Here is a 16,575-nt window from a genome sequence, read left to right as displayed (position 1 = left end):
TTTTCATCACTTGCTGGCTGGGCAAAAACAATGAGGGTTATAGTCTCATGTTAATGGGGTTGTGGTTCTCAGCTGCAGCTTAGTGGTACTCTAGCTACGTAGATAAAATCCTGTATATTGAGTTGTAAATTTTACCATTGCACTAAGGTTCAGGACTTTAAGTGGCAGGTTATCATCCTGTTTCTGCTGTTTCTCACTGATGGGCGAGGACTGTTTGCTGAAAAGGTATCTGTTACAAATCTATCGGGTTGAGGCAGTGAAATTTTTGAAAATCAACCTTTATAGAAAATGTTTAACACTTTAAGCTAGCTAGCCTGATAGTTGAGTAAAATAATTTGTCGCTGCCTTGACACTTTTTCTTTTCAAGTGTATTATGAAAAGGAGGTGACTTAAAAAACTTACACAATTATGGGTTCTAGTTTTTGTTTTCCTTCAACATGTTAGAAAGTTAAACATTCTACCAATATGAGATTGATTTATCTAGTTAATTTCTATGAGCCCTATTGCAGTTGTACCTGAAATCTTAACTTAGTAGGTGTAGATAAGTATTGCTTCACATGAGCTCTGATCCTAAATGTGTGTCTTCACAATTGGAGCTGGTTAAGATAAGAGTGAGTGAGTGTGTGTGTGTTTTCTACAAAAACTTTCTCTCAAATGTCACTCTATTTTTGCATACATATTTCTGACCAGCTCTGTTGCTGACCAAAATACAAGATGTCAGTTCTGAAAAAAATGCTTGAAATTCTGGATCTGTTTTTAAAATCAAAAGTTGCGATTTTGATAAAAAATTGCATTTTGAAAATTGTCCCCAATCCCTACTCATAGCATCCATATTTAGTAAGGAGTTAGTATTATCCCAATAATAATGATAAATGGGGAACTTCACTGCAAAGACGCAAGGAGATTAAGTACCTTGCCCAAAGTCCCATGAGAAGTCTGTGGCAGAGGTGAGACATGAACCCAGATCTCCTGAGTCCCACTCCAAGACCATCCTGCCTCCTGAAACATGCTTTTAAAATATATTTCAAGCAACACATTTGCAATGAACCTATGTTGTAGCATCAGTGGCGGCTCCAGGCACCAGCGCTCCAAGCGCGTGCCTGGGGCAGCAAGCCGCAGGGGGTGCCCTGCCGTTCCCTGCGAGGGCGGCAGTCAGGCTGCCTTCGGCGGCTTGCCTGAGGGAGATCCGCCAGTCCCGCGGATTTGGCAGCAATTCGGTGGCGGGTACGCCGAAGCCGCGGGACCGGGGACCTCCCGCAGGCAAGCCACCGAAGGCAGCCTGCCTGCCATGCTTGGAGCTGCAAAAAAGCTAGAGCCACCCCTGCATAGCTTTATTGCAAGGATCAGCAAGTATAGGGCATCTATCATTAGCAGACACTCTGATATCATGGTGGGAGGTGTGATTAAAAACTGCTAGATACATGAGAGTTGCTGGGGAATTTTGTAAGAAACTGAAAGCTGCGGCAATGGTCGGGGCGGCTCTAGGAATTTGGCCGCCCCAAGCAGGGTGGCACGCCGTGCGGGGCGCGCTGCCGGTCGCCGGTCCCGCGGCTCCGGGGGACCTCTTGCAGACGTGCCTGTGGAGGGCGCGCTGGTCCCGTGGCTCCGGTGGACCTCCCGCAGGCATGACTGCGGAAGGTCCGCCGGAGCCGCCTGCGGGCAAAATGCCGCCCCAAGCGCTGGCCCTGGCAATGGTGAATGGGACCTCTTCATTGGAGTCTCTCCTTAAAGCTCTTCTTGAGGCAATAATAAGGGTGTGTGATAAATGGGGGTAAGGAATGGGAAGCTTAAAAACGGACTGTAGCCTCTGATGGGGGAAAAAAAAAGGAATAAACCAAGGGAATTGATGGGGTTTTGTGGCACCTGCAAAATCTTGCACTTGGTTTTGTAGCAGCATGATTAATTTTTTTGTTTGCTTTTAGTTTTTGTAGTGACATACTGTCGCATACCGCAAAGGCTACGACTGGGCTTAAGAGGACACAGGGAGCTCTCACAACTTTCAGTCCTCCCGTCAGAGCATTTAAAAGATCTGTTTTTCAGCCAGCCTGCACAAAAATATTGTATGGCTCATGTTTTATATTATTTATAATATATTCATATATAAATGGTTTATAAAGGTTAAATGAGTCATAAGTATTGAGACTATTATAGACCTAAGCAGTATGTATTATAGATTATTATTAGCACATCAGCAGAGTGTGCTATAAATGCTTGTGACCTTAATCTATATAAAGAAATAAATCTTCCAAAAAAAAAAAAGCAAAGAATCATTTCAGACCTGTTGTCGCTTACCAACTCATATGTACATATGATAGTTCACAATGATTTAAAAGAGACAGACTAGCAAATGGGCTTGTTCCTACCATCACACTGTAACTTTTAGACGTAGCCAAGACCTCATTAAGGCAGTGCATTGCTCAGCTAGTGCAGGATTATTTTGAACAATGTATTTTCCTAGCTTTGTCCTGTCCAACTTTTAATGACTCAACAGCTGGGATTTTCACCATTTCCCCTGGGTAACTCTTCCATAACTTTAAAATAGAAAATCCAGTGATATAAAATAAAAAAATGACTACTTTTTGGCAACCCAGCAGTGAATATTTTTATCTTTTTACTCATGTATTGTCTGCAGTTAGTAGGGTCAGGGTGTACAGGAAATGATTTATGTGCCAGAAATACAGTACAGATAGGCAAGAGCATTAGCTCAAGACTGCAGAAGGAAGAACAAGCAAATACAAAACCTCAGACTGTCAGAAGACAGGTGTCAAAATAATTTAAAAAAAAACCAGCGACATTTAAAAGAACAATTTGTGACATGTGGATGTGGCCACATGTACTGCCAACTAGGAGAGACTTAGGCTTCGATACCTCCATCAGCCAAACAGATACATCTCCGCAGACAGAGGGTGGATAATGACCAGCTAGCTCCTATGTGGGACTTTTGGTACGCTGTCTTCTGCTCCTTCACCTGACATAATTATATGAAAACCAACACAGAATTTCAGCAATATCTCTCTTTTCACTGCTTTTTTTTCAAAATAAAGTAGATACAGATGAATTAGTTAATCAATGGTACTTATTGCTTTTGTAGAATTCTGGGCCCATTCTTTTGAAATCTATGGCTTCTCAGTAGAGAAACTTGACATGCTGGTCTGGTTCTGTGTGTGACATCCCATAGTCTTTGTATGTGTACACACATGCATTTTTGGTGTCTTGGACATTGTCGTTGTTTAGTTTCAAGAATATTGCAGCTGGGACTAAGACACAAGTTGAAATACCCAGTAATGGAAATAATAGAATTGTATGTAGATAGGTATTAAAAATAAACAAACCGTAAGATGGAATGAGTTTTAAATATAAGCTAAGAAATAACTGTGGCCAGCTTTTAACATTTCATGCAAGTGTTTGAGTTTCGACTGTGTTGAATCTGAGCCCAGTAAATAGAATAATACAAAGTTATTGTGAAAGGGAAATGACTAAATTTTGTTTATTGTATTTCTCTTGAAATATCATTTGATTGAAAAAGTGACAGTTCAGTAACAAAGTTGCTTATTTTGGACAACTATTACCTCAATAACTCCACAAAGCTCATGAATGTTTTCTTTCCTTGGATACTTGGGATTTTAATGTTATTGTAAATAATAATTACAATTTTGGTTATGACCATGGCATGAATGTACTCATTTGTTTCTTGATCTTACATTTCTATGGTGCTCATCACTGTAATATCAACATTGGGCCAGAGCTGAGTGAAATTTTTCTGACAAATAGCTTATTTGCCAAAAAAAATCCATTTTTTGGTCAATCCAAAATTATTCACAGATTTGACATGAATTCATGAAACAGTTTTCGCCCCAAATTTTGGGGGGACTTGGATGGTGTGTGGTGAACTAAACCAGGTTGTTGTTGTTTGTTGTTTGTTTTTTTATTCAGCCATTTTGTTTTTCAATTTTTGGATTCAGTTGGACCTGACTTTTTTTAAATTCGGAACTGCCAATTAATCAAACCCCCCAGCAATATTCACTCAGCTGTACATGAGACTTCATCCTACCAAGCCATACTAATGATCCCCTGTAGCAGAATCTCTTGCATGACTTTTGGTGAGCAAGTACATAAGTCACTGCAGTAGTGCTATTCCACATGCTGCACAAAGTAGCTGAGGCAATTGGCACGCTTAGCCCCAGTGTGTTCACTGCCTGCTTTTGTCTATGGAATATGGGACGGGCCAGGCAATCCACATGATGATTGCTCAGAGGCATATTCACTAGTGACTTTTGCTGGTGAGGTCCCCCTCCTGGCAAGATTTCTACTGGAGAACAGGAGATTTGACTGCACAGGACAGCCACAATTCCTCTACTGTGCTTCTAATTTCTAACCTACGTTGCAGAAAAGATGCCCCCTGTAATGTAGCTTTCTGGATCTGAGCTTGGGATACCTTTAAAAGTAATTAATAAAGAAGAAAGTGATAATGATCTCACTGAAAATATAATATAACACCCCTGTTCTTTATTGTAATAGATGTGTCCTGAAAGCAGCAGAAATATCAGAGAGGTACAGTGTGCATCATACAACAACAAACCATTTATGGGTCGATTTTATGAGTGGGAACCTTTTGCAGAAGGTAAGAAGTTAAATCCAGTTTATAGTTATTACATGTACTGCATTTTGGAAAGGGAAACATCTTTAACCCAGGAAATATCAACAGGTTTTAACTGTCCTTAAACCCTGTTGACCTTCCTCTCTTCATCCACAGTAGGTATATGCGACTGATAAAAAAGCCTAACACCAGTATTTCCCTGTTACCTCCTTAGTTAGTACAACCAGAGGGGACTGTTTTTAACTTCTGTATCTTCTCTTCTGCTTTCTTACATTTGGGGGCTGTGTCCTCAACTGGTGTAAACAGAGTGTCACTCCATTTAAATAAATGGAGCTAAACAATTTTACATCAGATTAGCATCTTGCCCATGGTTCTTACACAACCTACTCGAGATTCTCTGGATAGTCATAATGCATGCTCTTTCCATGGACATCTTCAGCAGTTGGGATGGGCAATAGCAGAGGATAACTGTGCTAGGAATTTGCCCAGCTGGGACTAGAACTGAACACCCTGGGATATAAAAGCATCAGCAGCTTACTAGTGGCTTGCCATCCCTAGCAGGAAGATGGTCCGGAGGTGAGGGGGGTTAGAACCCCTCTCTTCTAGAGACATTTTTTTTTTGAACTTTGAGGTTGAAATTATTTATTTATTCATCTTCGTGTAAGCAATGGTTGGGCCCCCCTCAGGCGAGATCTGTGATTATCACTGTATAAATATTTATGGTGTATATAGAAATGTATTCTTCAAATATTTCTTTGTGGGCTGAGAGGAGGCTAGTTCATGTTATGCTTTATTAACTTTGTCAAAAAGGCGGTGAAGACATCAGTGGAACAAAGATAACTCAAGCGTAGAGAAATATGTGCACCATCAGGGTAAGATCCTCCCTGCTGACTCCTGGGTAAAAGGGCTGGAGAGGCCTAAAAAGCCTTGTGTCTGGCTGCAGGAGGATTTCTCAGGCTGTAGAGGTTGTGGAAGACAGCCAGCAGGCTGCTTCTGAGGTACCGCTCAGACGATCTGGTGTTGGTGGTGTCTCAGGGTTTGGACTGCACCACTATGGAGTTTCTAGACAGTGCTGTTGGCCCATTATGTTCCAGCTTTTGGAGCAGCTCCGGATTACAAGGGAGCAAAGGAGACTTAGTTATCCCTGTCCCCTTTCCCACTGGGCTGTGATTTCTGTGGTGCACCTCTGACTGTAGCAGAGACTGTCACCCTGAACTTTGAAAATGGAGGATGTTAAGAAGAGTTTGTTGATCCATCCATTTTCCTCTTTTAGTATTTCTTTTAAATCTTTACCTCAGGCCCCTCATTCTGGCTGTTCTCAGCTATAGAGAGCCCTGTATTACTCCTGTCACTTGGATTGCGGTAGCACTGCAAAACATGCAGCAAAGAGATGGACCCTGCCCTGAGAAATTCACAATCCAGGGAAGAGAATGTATTTGGATGATTTAATTAGATTTTTTTCTTACTAGCTGTGCTTCCTGCTTCTTCAACTGCCCCCTTCTTCAACATAATGCAGCACTCAGTAGTTGAAGTAACACATTTTGCCACAGCCAGATTAACTTGAATAGATGCCTTTTTAGTAGCTAAATCTACTTTACTGGATACTGTGACCCTCTCTTTTGGTTAATGTCTGTAGGAATTTCTCTTTCTGCATCAGGCTTTTGAATCACAGTGGCAGGTTCCAATGGAGCTATCTATAATAGTCATTAATGCAAAGAGGTATTTTTACTTTCACACTCTACCCCTTTAAAACCTGAAGTCAGTGTAGCCACAATGTTGCCTGTTTTGTGCATGTCTTCCATTTAGAGATCTTTTATACTCTCTAGGTAAAACCTCTGGACTGAACCTACTAATTAGCTGCTTGGATATGTTTTACTTAATCCCAGGTTCAGCACTATGCAGTTGATTGAGTAACATTGCTTTCCCTAATCCAAACAGGAAAAAAATTCCTAAGATTTTTCTTAGAATGTCATAAGGATTCTCTTTGCCACTTCGGGAGTCTAGTGTCTCCAAGCCAAAGATTGATTTGTTTTCTCCCTCCTCATCCAAAAATGTCTAGCATATGGAGAGAGAGAAATTGTTTCATATTGATGTTTAATAATATTTTAACTAATGATTTGTGTCTGTGCAGCACTGTAAATTGAGACTCACAAACATTCCTTACTTAGCATAGGGAAATTCATCTACTAGCTAGCGACTAGATTGGATTACAAAAATCTCCTTAATAATAATAATAATAATTAATAATAAATACAGTGATGCATTTTCAAATGCACCAATTTCTTCTTGGGTTGCAATTCTGCACCCCTCATGTTGAGTAGAACTTGGGTACCTCAGAAGACCTACTGAAATGCTACATAGTCTGAACTGGAAGATTGGGGCCTTAATTTATAAAAGGCCTGTTTTTAAATGGAAGTGAAGTAGGACAGAATATGCTGAAATACACGTTCAGGGAATGGAATTCTTAAATTGCGTGAAACACATTTGGAAGGCTAATTGTTTCTTTCCTACATACTGAAGTCAGTTATATTTTAACAGAAGTCCTCTTCCTTCCCATTGTTCCCCACTACAACCTGCATTTGAAAAAAATTATGGTGCAATTAGGGAATGAGTCTTTACAACTTCTTGGCTGATCATTTCTAAGAACAAATATTTTTAAAAGATGTGTTGTTGCTGCTGTTAGCTTTGAAGAGGAGGTGGAATATTATTGATTTTTGTAAAAGCCCAGAGATGGTAAATTGTGACTCCTTTGAAGGTGAACATGTGGGCCTGCTGACATGGAATACAAATCAACCTGCTGTATGGTGGAGGCAGGAAGTAAGATTTCATTTCAGCGAGGAAGGGTCCCAGCAAGCTGGCTTAGTGCAGGGCTCCTCTATTTCTATACCACTTCTCGAAGGGCACAACTTGGAAGAGGTTCTCACTGCTGGAAAAAATCTGTGGAGCCACACACAACCACCACCATTTCTCTTTCCTTCCCACACATCGCACAATCCCAATGAAGAAGGATTTGGGAGGGGGAGCATTTTGCCCCTAGTGTTTATGTTGGAGCAGTGAGAGCAGCTAAACGATGATTTACAGCCCAGCCTTGCTGGTGAGTTATGTATAATTAGTATTATTAAAAAAATACACAGTTTTTTATTTCTCCCTTGTTTAGATTGGTGCAGTTGCAGTTCTGAACTGTATTTTACATACTTCTGCTCCAACACAAACTTCTGTCTTTATTAAAAAAAAACCTTTTAAAGGGACTATAAACCCTGTCAATTTAGATTCTCTAATGAAAAATACTAGTTGATGTTGGAGGAACAATGGCACAAAATGGATTTAAGGCCAGGTTTTGGGAGAAAAGTCATATTGGAAAAAGTCTGAATAAAAGGAGTATAATAAAAACAGCAAGCCATTTCAAAATTACCATAACAGCAAATGTTCTCATTATTTAAATCAAATGTAATTGTAATCATGTTTGTTTTGGATTGGGGGAAAAGGTTCTTTAACCTAAAGAGAACCCCTAATATATTTTGATGGCTTATGAATAGGTAACTGAAGGTTCAAGAAGAAGCAGAACTGCTAATTCCTTTAAAAATGTATGGGTTTATCTGACCAAAATAGAATCTGTCAAGGCAGATGAACTAATGCTATTTTTTTGGTGGGGAAGAGGGGTGGAATAGTTGAAGATTCCAGTTCATTATCAGAAAAGCTGTGCAGGTTTAAAGGTGAAATGAAGTGCTTTTTAAATCAATCAAAATCCTACCTCTATAGCAGAACACACAGGTAATCACACACATTCCAAATACACGTTGAAACACAAAAGTTTGAAAATCAGTTCTTTCCTGATGCACCATTTGCCAAGGACAGCCATTGGTTCACCTTCAGTTCCATTTGCTAGTGATATATTAGTTGTTAAACCCCTGATATAGCATCACCAGTACTGGTTTAGATGTGACTGATAATGCAGAAGAAACACAAAACCCTGAATTCAGGGCTTGGCAGATAAATAACGGGGGAAAGGACTTTCAACTACTAGGCTTTTAAAATAGAATGTGTTTGGAATTTGAAAGGCTAAACATACAGCGCTTATTTATGGCTTGTAAGAGAGTCATCTGTGCTAGGGAGGGGATTCGATGCACGCGAGGCTTCGGGGAGATGAGAATGTGTCTTTGAAAGGGCAAAGGTGCTCTGGGTACCGTGTGGGCAGCATTGCAATCTGTGCTGGTTCAAGAAGCCTAGCTGCTGTGGGAGTTATTCCAGCATTCTAATTAGGAGAGGTGGGAGAGATTGCTCTTGTGCCCCTCCTGCATTCCACCCTGGCCTTGCTAAACCAGCCTGGGGAGCCAGGGAAGAGCTTCCTCGCCCTCTGGTAGGGACCCTGCAAAGGGGGAGGCATAACTGAGCCCTTATTGTGTTGAATGTGAAATTTTTAAGAATGTACCATTTGGGGTTTTTACAGTTTTTACAGTTTACAGGCAGGCTTCGTGAAGAGCTCACATCTTACCAGCAAGACAGGTTGGGAGGTGTGACATTCCCAGCATGTTTGCTTCTGGCGGCTAATTACACTTGACCTACAGTGTCCCGATTTTTAAAATAAGTGTTTCCAATTTTGCAGACCAAAGCTTCAAAACTGGGACATTGTAGGTTAAGGAGAACTAGCCCACAAGGAAAAGCTTCAGAGACCAACTTTCTGCAAAGGTGGTTTTTTTTTTTTGGACAAAATAGAGAATTTGCTTCTTTTTGAAATTTTTCTACTTTGGGGAGAAAAAAATCAAAACCTGAAAAGTTTTTCTGATTCCTGGAGCAGGGTTGCAGCATGGCTGGGAGTGAGTGACCTGAATGGAGGTTACTGCAACCTTGAAGCTGCAGTGGCGGCTTTAGAATAGTGCTGCTCCTGCTACTTCCTGTTCTGTGGAATATTTCTTCCACCCTTGCTTCCCTGGACGTTTCTGTTGCCAAACCCAGCTACTCAAGGAAGGGGGGATTTACCTCCTGTGCTTTTAAATGCATATGGGCTCTAAACAAAATGAAATCTATTACTTGCTAAAATGTGCAGCAGATACTGTACTTGGTGTAACTTTGGCATGTCATAAATGCTTCTTATTTCTCATGATCCAGAGTGGTTTTATTAGCAAAAAATATTCTTGTGATTTTATCATTCTGCTCTTCAGACCGCTGCATTTATTTATACATATTTATTTTGCTGGATTTCTAACGAGAAGTTTCACTGTTCGTGATTCAACAAAGACAGCTTAGTATAGCAGGTTTAATAAGTAGCACTCTGTAATAATGGCCTAGTTAAGTAATTAATGGTGAATTGTATGGAGATCCTGCAGTGCACAAGTAAAGGAGCTCATCTTGATTAATACAATTATAACAAATCTAAAAGGGAATGAAATTGATCTTTTAAAAGTCTCTATCAGTGAGTGAGAGGTGTAAATAATATAGCAACAAGGTTTATCAGATGGTACCAGACAAAGTCGGTGGGAAATGGCAGGCCAAGAAACCGTGCAGCCGGTTCATTGTGGAGGAAGTGTAGAGAAGTGTAAAGAAGCAGTGGTGGCATTACCTGTGGATCCATAATTAAATACAACAAGGGACTGGAGGGTGTTTAGAGGCAATATTGCCAGTGGTCTGGAACTGCAGAGCAGCTCTACTGGTGCTTTCTCACCTGTGGAGGATTCTGTCCCCTGGACACCTGTGGAGCGTTCGTATGCAAGCTCATTTACTCAGACTTGTGCAAAGGAGAGGGTTTGGGCCTGAGAGGAAATCATGTGAGCTCTACCACACTAAAAGGGATATAGCCCTTGGAGACCTATTGAATAGATTTTATGGAGTATCCTTAGATCCGACCAATTAGCAAATTGAATCTGCCCAAGACTGGTGACCTCAGGACACTTCTTCCTGGAAATGCTGCAAGTTTGCTAAGTGCTGTCTGTCTTGAACTCCAGTCAATCTGTCCTCGAAAGCTTTGCTGCATAAGCCATTCTTAGCTGTATTACCAATTCCAGTTAGTTAAATGACCAGCATCCGCATCGTTGACACCTGCCTTGCTACCACTTTCTGTTACCACTTACCCTTCAGGATCACTGAGTCAATTGCTTTTACCCTTTAATCTGGGAAGGGTCTGTGTAGTCATGCACAGGATGCTTACCCTCATACTTTGGTGCTTTTGAAAAAATTACTTATGTGCTATTTTCAAAAGTGGCATAGGGACTTAAGAACCTCTCCTTCAGAGCAACAGGGCTTAGGCTTTGAAGTGCCGAAGTCATTTTTGACAATTTGGACTGCTTCATTTGGTGCCTGATTGAAAGCCCATTAAAATCAATGGCAAAGCATCCATTGACTTCAGTGGTGAAGAATAAAGGCTTTATACTGTAGGCTTAGCCTTATCTGAAGTATATTATAGTATTGTCTTCTTTAAAGTAGTGGGAGCTCCCAGGATAATTTACACAAGTTTCCAAGTCCCATCAATTTTCTCACTGTAAGTGAAGCGGGGATATGTTGTATATTGCAATCTGGCTGCATTTCCCATAGCTCCCCCTGACTTTTTAAAATCAATGCTTCCTTTGGGTTGCCAAATGGTTGTATTGTCCATTATATTTGCCATGAAAATAATGCCTTTTTAAAATTTAAATATATATTTGCAGGTAGAACCCAGAACCTTTTATCCAAACCTCCCTGAAGTGTGGAGACTGAGATAAGGGGAAGTTTATTTCATTTTGTTACAGAATGAAAACCTTCCGTACGCAGTCCATCTCTACTATCAAGATTGAAAAATTGGCACTTTGATGTAAATGTACATATCTTGTGCTACTTACAAAGTTCTGTAATAGATCAGCACAGCCAGATCACCATATCATTTCTGACAAGGTTTCAGGGCAGCTTTTGCATTGTCGTACTCCTGTCAAAACAAAAGAAACAAAAAACCACCCCCGAATATAATTGACTTGCTTCTTGGAGTAAAATATCCTAGTAGTGCTGACCCAAGTACTTGGCCTGTCTCTGCAATGCCAATATTCATTCAGGCACTTCAGAGAATATCTTTGCAGTCTTTTAGATGACAGAAGCATCTGCACAGTGCAACAGCAAAATAAACCAAAATCAAACTATGCATTCAAATAACATGAAGAGTGAATTAAAAAAGCAAAAGTGAAGATACACATTTAACAAAGAATATCAACTTTATCTTTTTGTGTCATGATACTGTAGAGGTCCACTAAGAGTGGATGCTATAGATCTATGTACCCAAAATATTGCAATACAGAAGACAATGATGAATGAGTATTATCAATTCAGATTCTATTTTACTTAGTAATTAAAGAGACTTCAGGTATCCAAGCTTGATTGGTATTTATTAATCAATAGTATGGCACATAATAGAAAGGCATATAAGTTATAAGTCTGGAACTGAAGCTTGCAGCCGATGACAAATGACAGACTGATCACAGTGCTTTCTGATTGTCTCTTTACAGTTTTTGAGGATGTCTGCAATTTTGGTTCCTAGTAGTTCCCTTGCTCTGATTCAAATACAGTATATCTTGTTTTTCAGTACATTTCCAGACATTGTATTTCATAAACTTCCTAACTGCATAATTAACATCTGCTGCTTACTCGTTAATTTGTTGCTGTTACATTGTCTATCTTCCCATCTATTGCCATTAAAACATTGCTTGCTCAGTTAAAAGTCACTATATCTTTCTTCACAAGTTTAGTAAGCTTATATTTTCCCCTTCTTAGCCTCATCATAGAAGATTATTGGAGTCTGGTTCATGAGCAAGATATAGACCTTGTTAAAGTCTGGTTCATGGGTCAGCAGAAAGAGGACGTAGTTTTAGCTTGATCTTTGAATTCCCAAGGTTTTGTAGATGGATTCATTATTTTTTAAATATATGGGGCCAAGATTTTTAGCTAGTGTAAATCATTGCTCCAATTTCCACAAGTTGAGGATCTGGCCCGCTGTGCTTTTGATTTGATCTCTCTACAGAAGATTTCTCTCTCTAGGAGTTTCCTTTAAGTTTGTTTGTTTTCAGTTCATGTAGGTTTGCATGCATTGATTTTTCACTCTGAAATTTATGTAAAATTGAACAAACTAACTCAAAATCTCAAAGTGAAATGCAGCTGAAATGGTTTAATTTTAACAAATCAGATGAAACAGCAAATTTTTCATGATCTTGATGCAGATTAGTCAAGTCTGCTCAATTCAAAGCTTTATGAATTTTAGTGAGGTTTTACATGTACCCACGAAAGCTTATGCCCAAATAAATCTGTTAGTCTTTAAGGTGCCACTGGACTCCTCGTTGTTGTTTTGGATACAGACTAGTACAGCTACTCCTCTGATACTTAATACTACTCCTCTGATACTCTGTCTGTCTACATCCATCTATTGTCTCTTAACTTATATGTAGATTGTAAGATCTTTAGGGCAGGGATTGTTTTTTGTTGTTTTTGTTTTTTTGTTCTGTGTTTGCACAGTGCCTGGGGTCCTGGTCCATGTCTAGGGCTCCTAGTTGCTATGGTAATACAAATAATAAATTGGAAATGAGAGATTTGCACCCAGTAGAGGAGTAATATATGACTCATATATCACTAAATATGTCTCTAGAGGGTAAGCTACAAATGTGGCCTCAGTTAGGTATGGGACAAGGTTATCATAAGAAACATACAATCCTGCCTCAGTGCATGAGGTGGAACTAGAGGACCTCTTGGTGTCCCTTTCACCCCTACATTTCCTTGATTCTATGATATCTATGTCAAATTTTCAGCTGTGACTTCCTAGTTTTCTACTTACTCAAGTGTGTGGTCATCTGTTTTCCCTTCACAATCAGGTATTTGCATGTAGAGTCCCAGCAAGGCTCTTTGCATGAACAATTTTCCAGTACTTAACACTTGCTAATGTATTTTTTGAACCTGGTTTAAAGCCAGCTAAATCTTTGGCCCACAGAATTCTGTGTGGAGTAGTAAATCAGTAAATGCTATGTGCTAACCATGAATATTTTATTACTTGTTTAAATTAGCTTAGGATGTTGATTTTTTTTCTCATTGCATGTTTGAAGTGTGCATAAGTGATGTGTATGTATATATAATATACAAATTATTTGTATGATATATATTTATATACACATTATTACAAGCATTCCTTTGGCACCCATTTTCACGTGTGGGGGGTATCTGCATATATAACATCTCCATAAATAAAATGACTTGTAGGATTTATCTTGAGTATTTGGAGATGAATGGTGTCAGTTTTATCATCTTACGCCTTTTGGATGGGAGAGTAGAACCTTAGCTTCTGATGGCTAGGAATTGGCCGTAGAATATTTTCAAGTCCTCATTTTGTCCATAAGCAAAATACAGCAAGGTAGGCCTTGATGATGTATGTTTCCTGCACACCTGTGATTTCTTGGCTGGGAGAGTGCAAGCCCTCTGAGGCAAAGGTAATTTAGTCCAGGCTTACGAATTCTTGGCTTTTCCTGAACAGTGCCTGCCAGTTGTATTTGTGACTGAAGATTTGATATGTGAATTAGCATTCACTTAGTTCTTGGTGCAAAACTTGGACATTTTCATAGCGACTTTTTTCAAACAATGAAATAAGTCTTCCTCTCTATATTTTCTTTAGCAAATTATTTTTAGTTAGTGGACATGCAGATGTTTTGAATATATACACAGTATCTCAAGACATAATCCAGCTGTGCTGCAATTCCTTCAGCTGTAAGGTATTACATCCAATGGGCCAGCTGTTTTAAATCTCCATTTCTCAAGGCAACAGACCTTCTCCCTACCCACTCTTTATCTCCACCTGTTAGAAGTCCTTTTGATTGCTTTCTTTCCATTTTTGGATTAGTTGTTGTTCTTAAAGCTTATGCTTTAATTGCATACACTGTTTTAAAAGCCTTTTTTTTTTGTTATCCCACATTATATGAACTACTGCAATCAGCCAGATTCATCAGCGATAACAAACAGAGCGGTCTGGGGGGATTGTAATGAACAGATGGTATTTCTATTCGTTAGTTACATGGTGGATACCACCCTTCTGCAGTTATGCAAACCAGCACATAGATGACAACACTATTTGAGATTTATGACGTTTCCTTTTAAGAAAGCAAATGAATGATTTTTTACCAACATTTTTTGTTGCCTTTAGAGTCTGTGTAGAAAGCAGCACTCTGGGTTCTCAGATCTCTTAGTTTCTCCACTGAACTAGCTCACCACACAGAAGCATGCAAACCAAACATCAAAATCAGGCTATATATACATATACATATTTAAAAAAAAAAAGCTTCTAAACAACCATCCAGATGTCGCTCCATTCACATGCTCTGTCATCCCATCCTATACTGTTGCTACAGCTCCACACACATTTTTGGTAGCCATCACAGTATATCGTAATAACTTGAGACTTAGAAAATAGTCCAGTGTGTATGGTTGCAAAAATATCATTTGTAATATTCATTATGGAAAAATATAGCATCAGATCTTCAGTTATTGCTGAAGTTATATACTAACCATAATGGAATAATCTTTCATTTTCCTGCTGAACTAGCATATTGTAAAGTTTGGCTGTTCTTAACGCCAGGTAGTTCAATACCAAAGTAGCTCTAAAAACAAGTGCGGTTTAAACTGGTTATAGCATATTAATAGAAAATGGGAAAGGAGAAATGGTCTGTATCAAAAGATTTTCTAAAAGATATTCCTGAGTTTTTTAAAAGGGGGCTGTTAATGGGTTTAGGTGCTCAAGTCCCATTGAATTTCAATGGAATATTGACTCCTAACTCCTTTGAGCTACTTTGAAAATCCCAGTCTACTAGAAAACTAAGTAACTGAGGCAATGAAATGTCAGTGTTTTTTAAACTGCTGTACATGTAAAGTAGTTACGTTTTTCAAATGAAACCTATTTTAAAACTGTTGAACTGTAAGAACAGAAAGCATTTAACTACAAACACTAAGTACGCTTATTAATATCATGCCTGTTCTTTTTGCTTCATGGAATCTTGATTTGTGAATGGATCAAAGAGAAAGCAGATGGGAGTTGGCAGTTTTAAAACTGGCTATATTAAAATATCGGAGGCATTTCTCAAATTTGATCCTTAATCAATATTCCTGTTTCCTGGCCGTTGGTTATGTGGAGTTTGGACACTTGTAAGTATTCTGTGTATTACTGAAATATATAATCCCTTCTGTAGGAGGCTTTAATAATAAATACGCATGGAGACTTGTATACTTTTCAACTGATTGCTTCAACATGGCAGCTTATCTTTCATGGTATTTGTCAAGATGTCTGGAGTGGCTCACAACTGAGAGTACCAACCTCAGAGCAGGCTGTCAAGAAACAGAGCACGAATCCCTGTTGTGTGTTTTGTAATCATATTTCACCAACCAAGCATCAAGTGTGAACTCCTCAAGCACTGGAACAGCCTTAACATGGAGTCAGACAGTCCCCTTGGGCACTCCAGTCTATCTTGCCACCCAGGCAAGCCTGTCTTTGTGATAGATAGTCCCTTCCACCAAAAATCACAACAATACTCAATATTCCAAAGGAGCAGATCAATTGTACTTCAGGGTTCAAATCACAGAGGCTTGTAGCTTGTAATAAACTAACTAAAAATGTATTAATTAGGAAAAGGAAATAAGAGTTATTTACAAGTTTAAAGCAGGTAAACATACACGTACACAGATGAGATACAGTCTTAGGTTCCAATAGATAATAGTAGCTGCTATAATATACAAGCTTTATATGTCCTTTATATGTCCACACTAAACAGCTGGGAGCCCCTTGCTTATGCTTAGAAGTCTTCACCCCTCAGAGTTCAAGCAGCACAGGGATAACAATTCCACATAAAAGGGATTGTTATCCCCTTCCCACAGCTTTCAAGTTGGGATGGGAGGAGCACTTGTGCACATACCCTCTTCAAGAATGTGGGGGAAGCAATCAACAAAGTCTTTTGTCTACTGATGTTCCACAATGGCTTGTCTGGTGTCTATAAACCTTC

The 16,575-nt window shown here is 39.4% G+C and overlaps 1 protein-coding gene across 6 annotated transcripts in view; it reads left to right on the top strand.

Annotated features, from left to right (window-relative positions):
* Positions 1-16,575, top strand: part of THSD4 (thrombospondin type 1 domain containing 4) — a 645,198-nt gene that overhangs the window by 137,528 nt on the left and 491,095 nt on the right. For all 6 annotated transcript variants that reach the window (XM_044980124.1, XM_044980125.1, XM_044980123.1 and 3 more), the window contains one exon: positions 4,519-4,621. In XM_044980124.1, the coding sequence (XP_044836059.1) occupies positions 4,519-4,621 (103 nt within the window). The remainder of the gene's footprint in view (positions 1-4,518; positions 4,622-16,575) is intronic.

The sequence above is a fragment of the Mauremys mutica genome, chromosome 11 (assembly GCF_020497125.1).
Source record: "Mauremys mutica isolate MM-2020 ecotype Southern chromosome 11, ASM2049712v1, whole genome shotgun sequence".
Lineage (NCBI taxonomy): Eukaryota > Metazoa > Chordata > Testudines > Geoemydidae > Mauremys > Mauremys mutica.
This window is presented reverse-complemented; position numbering and strand designations above follow the sequence as displayed.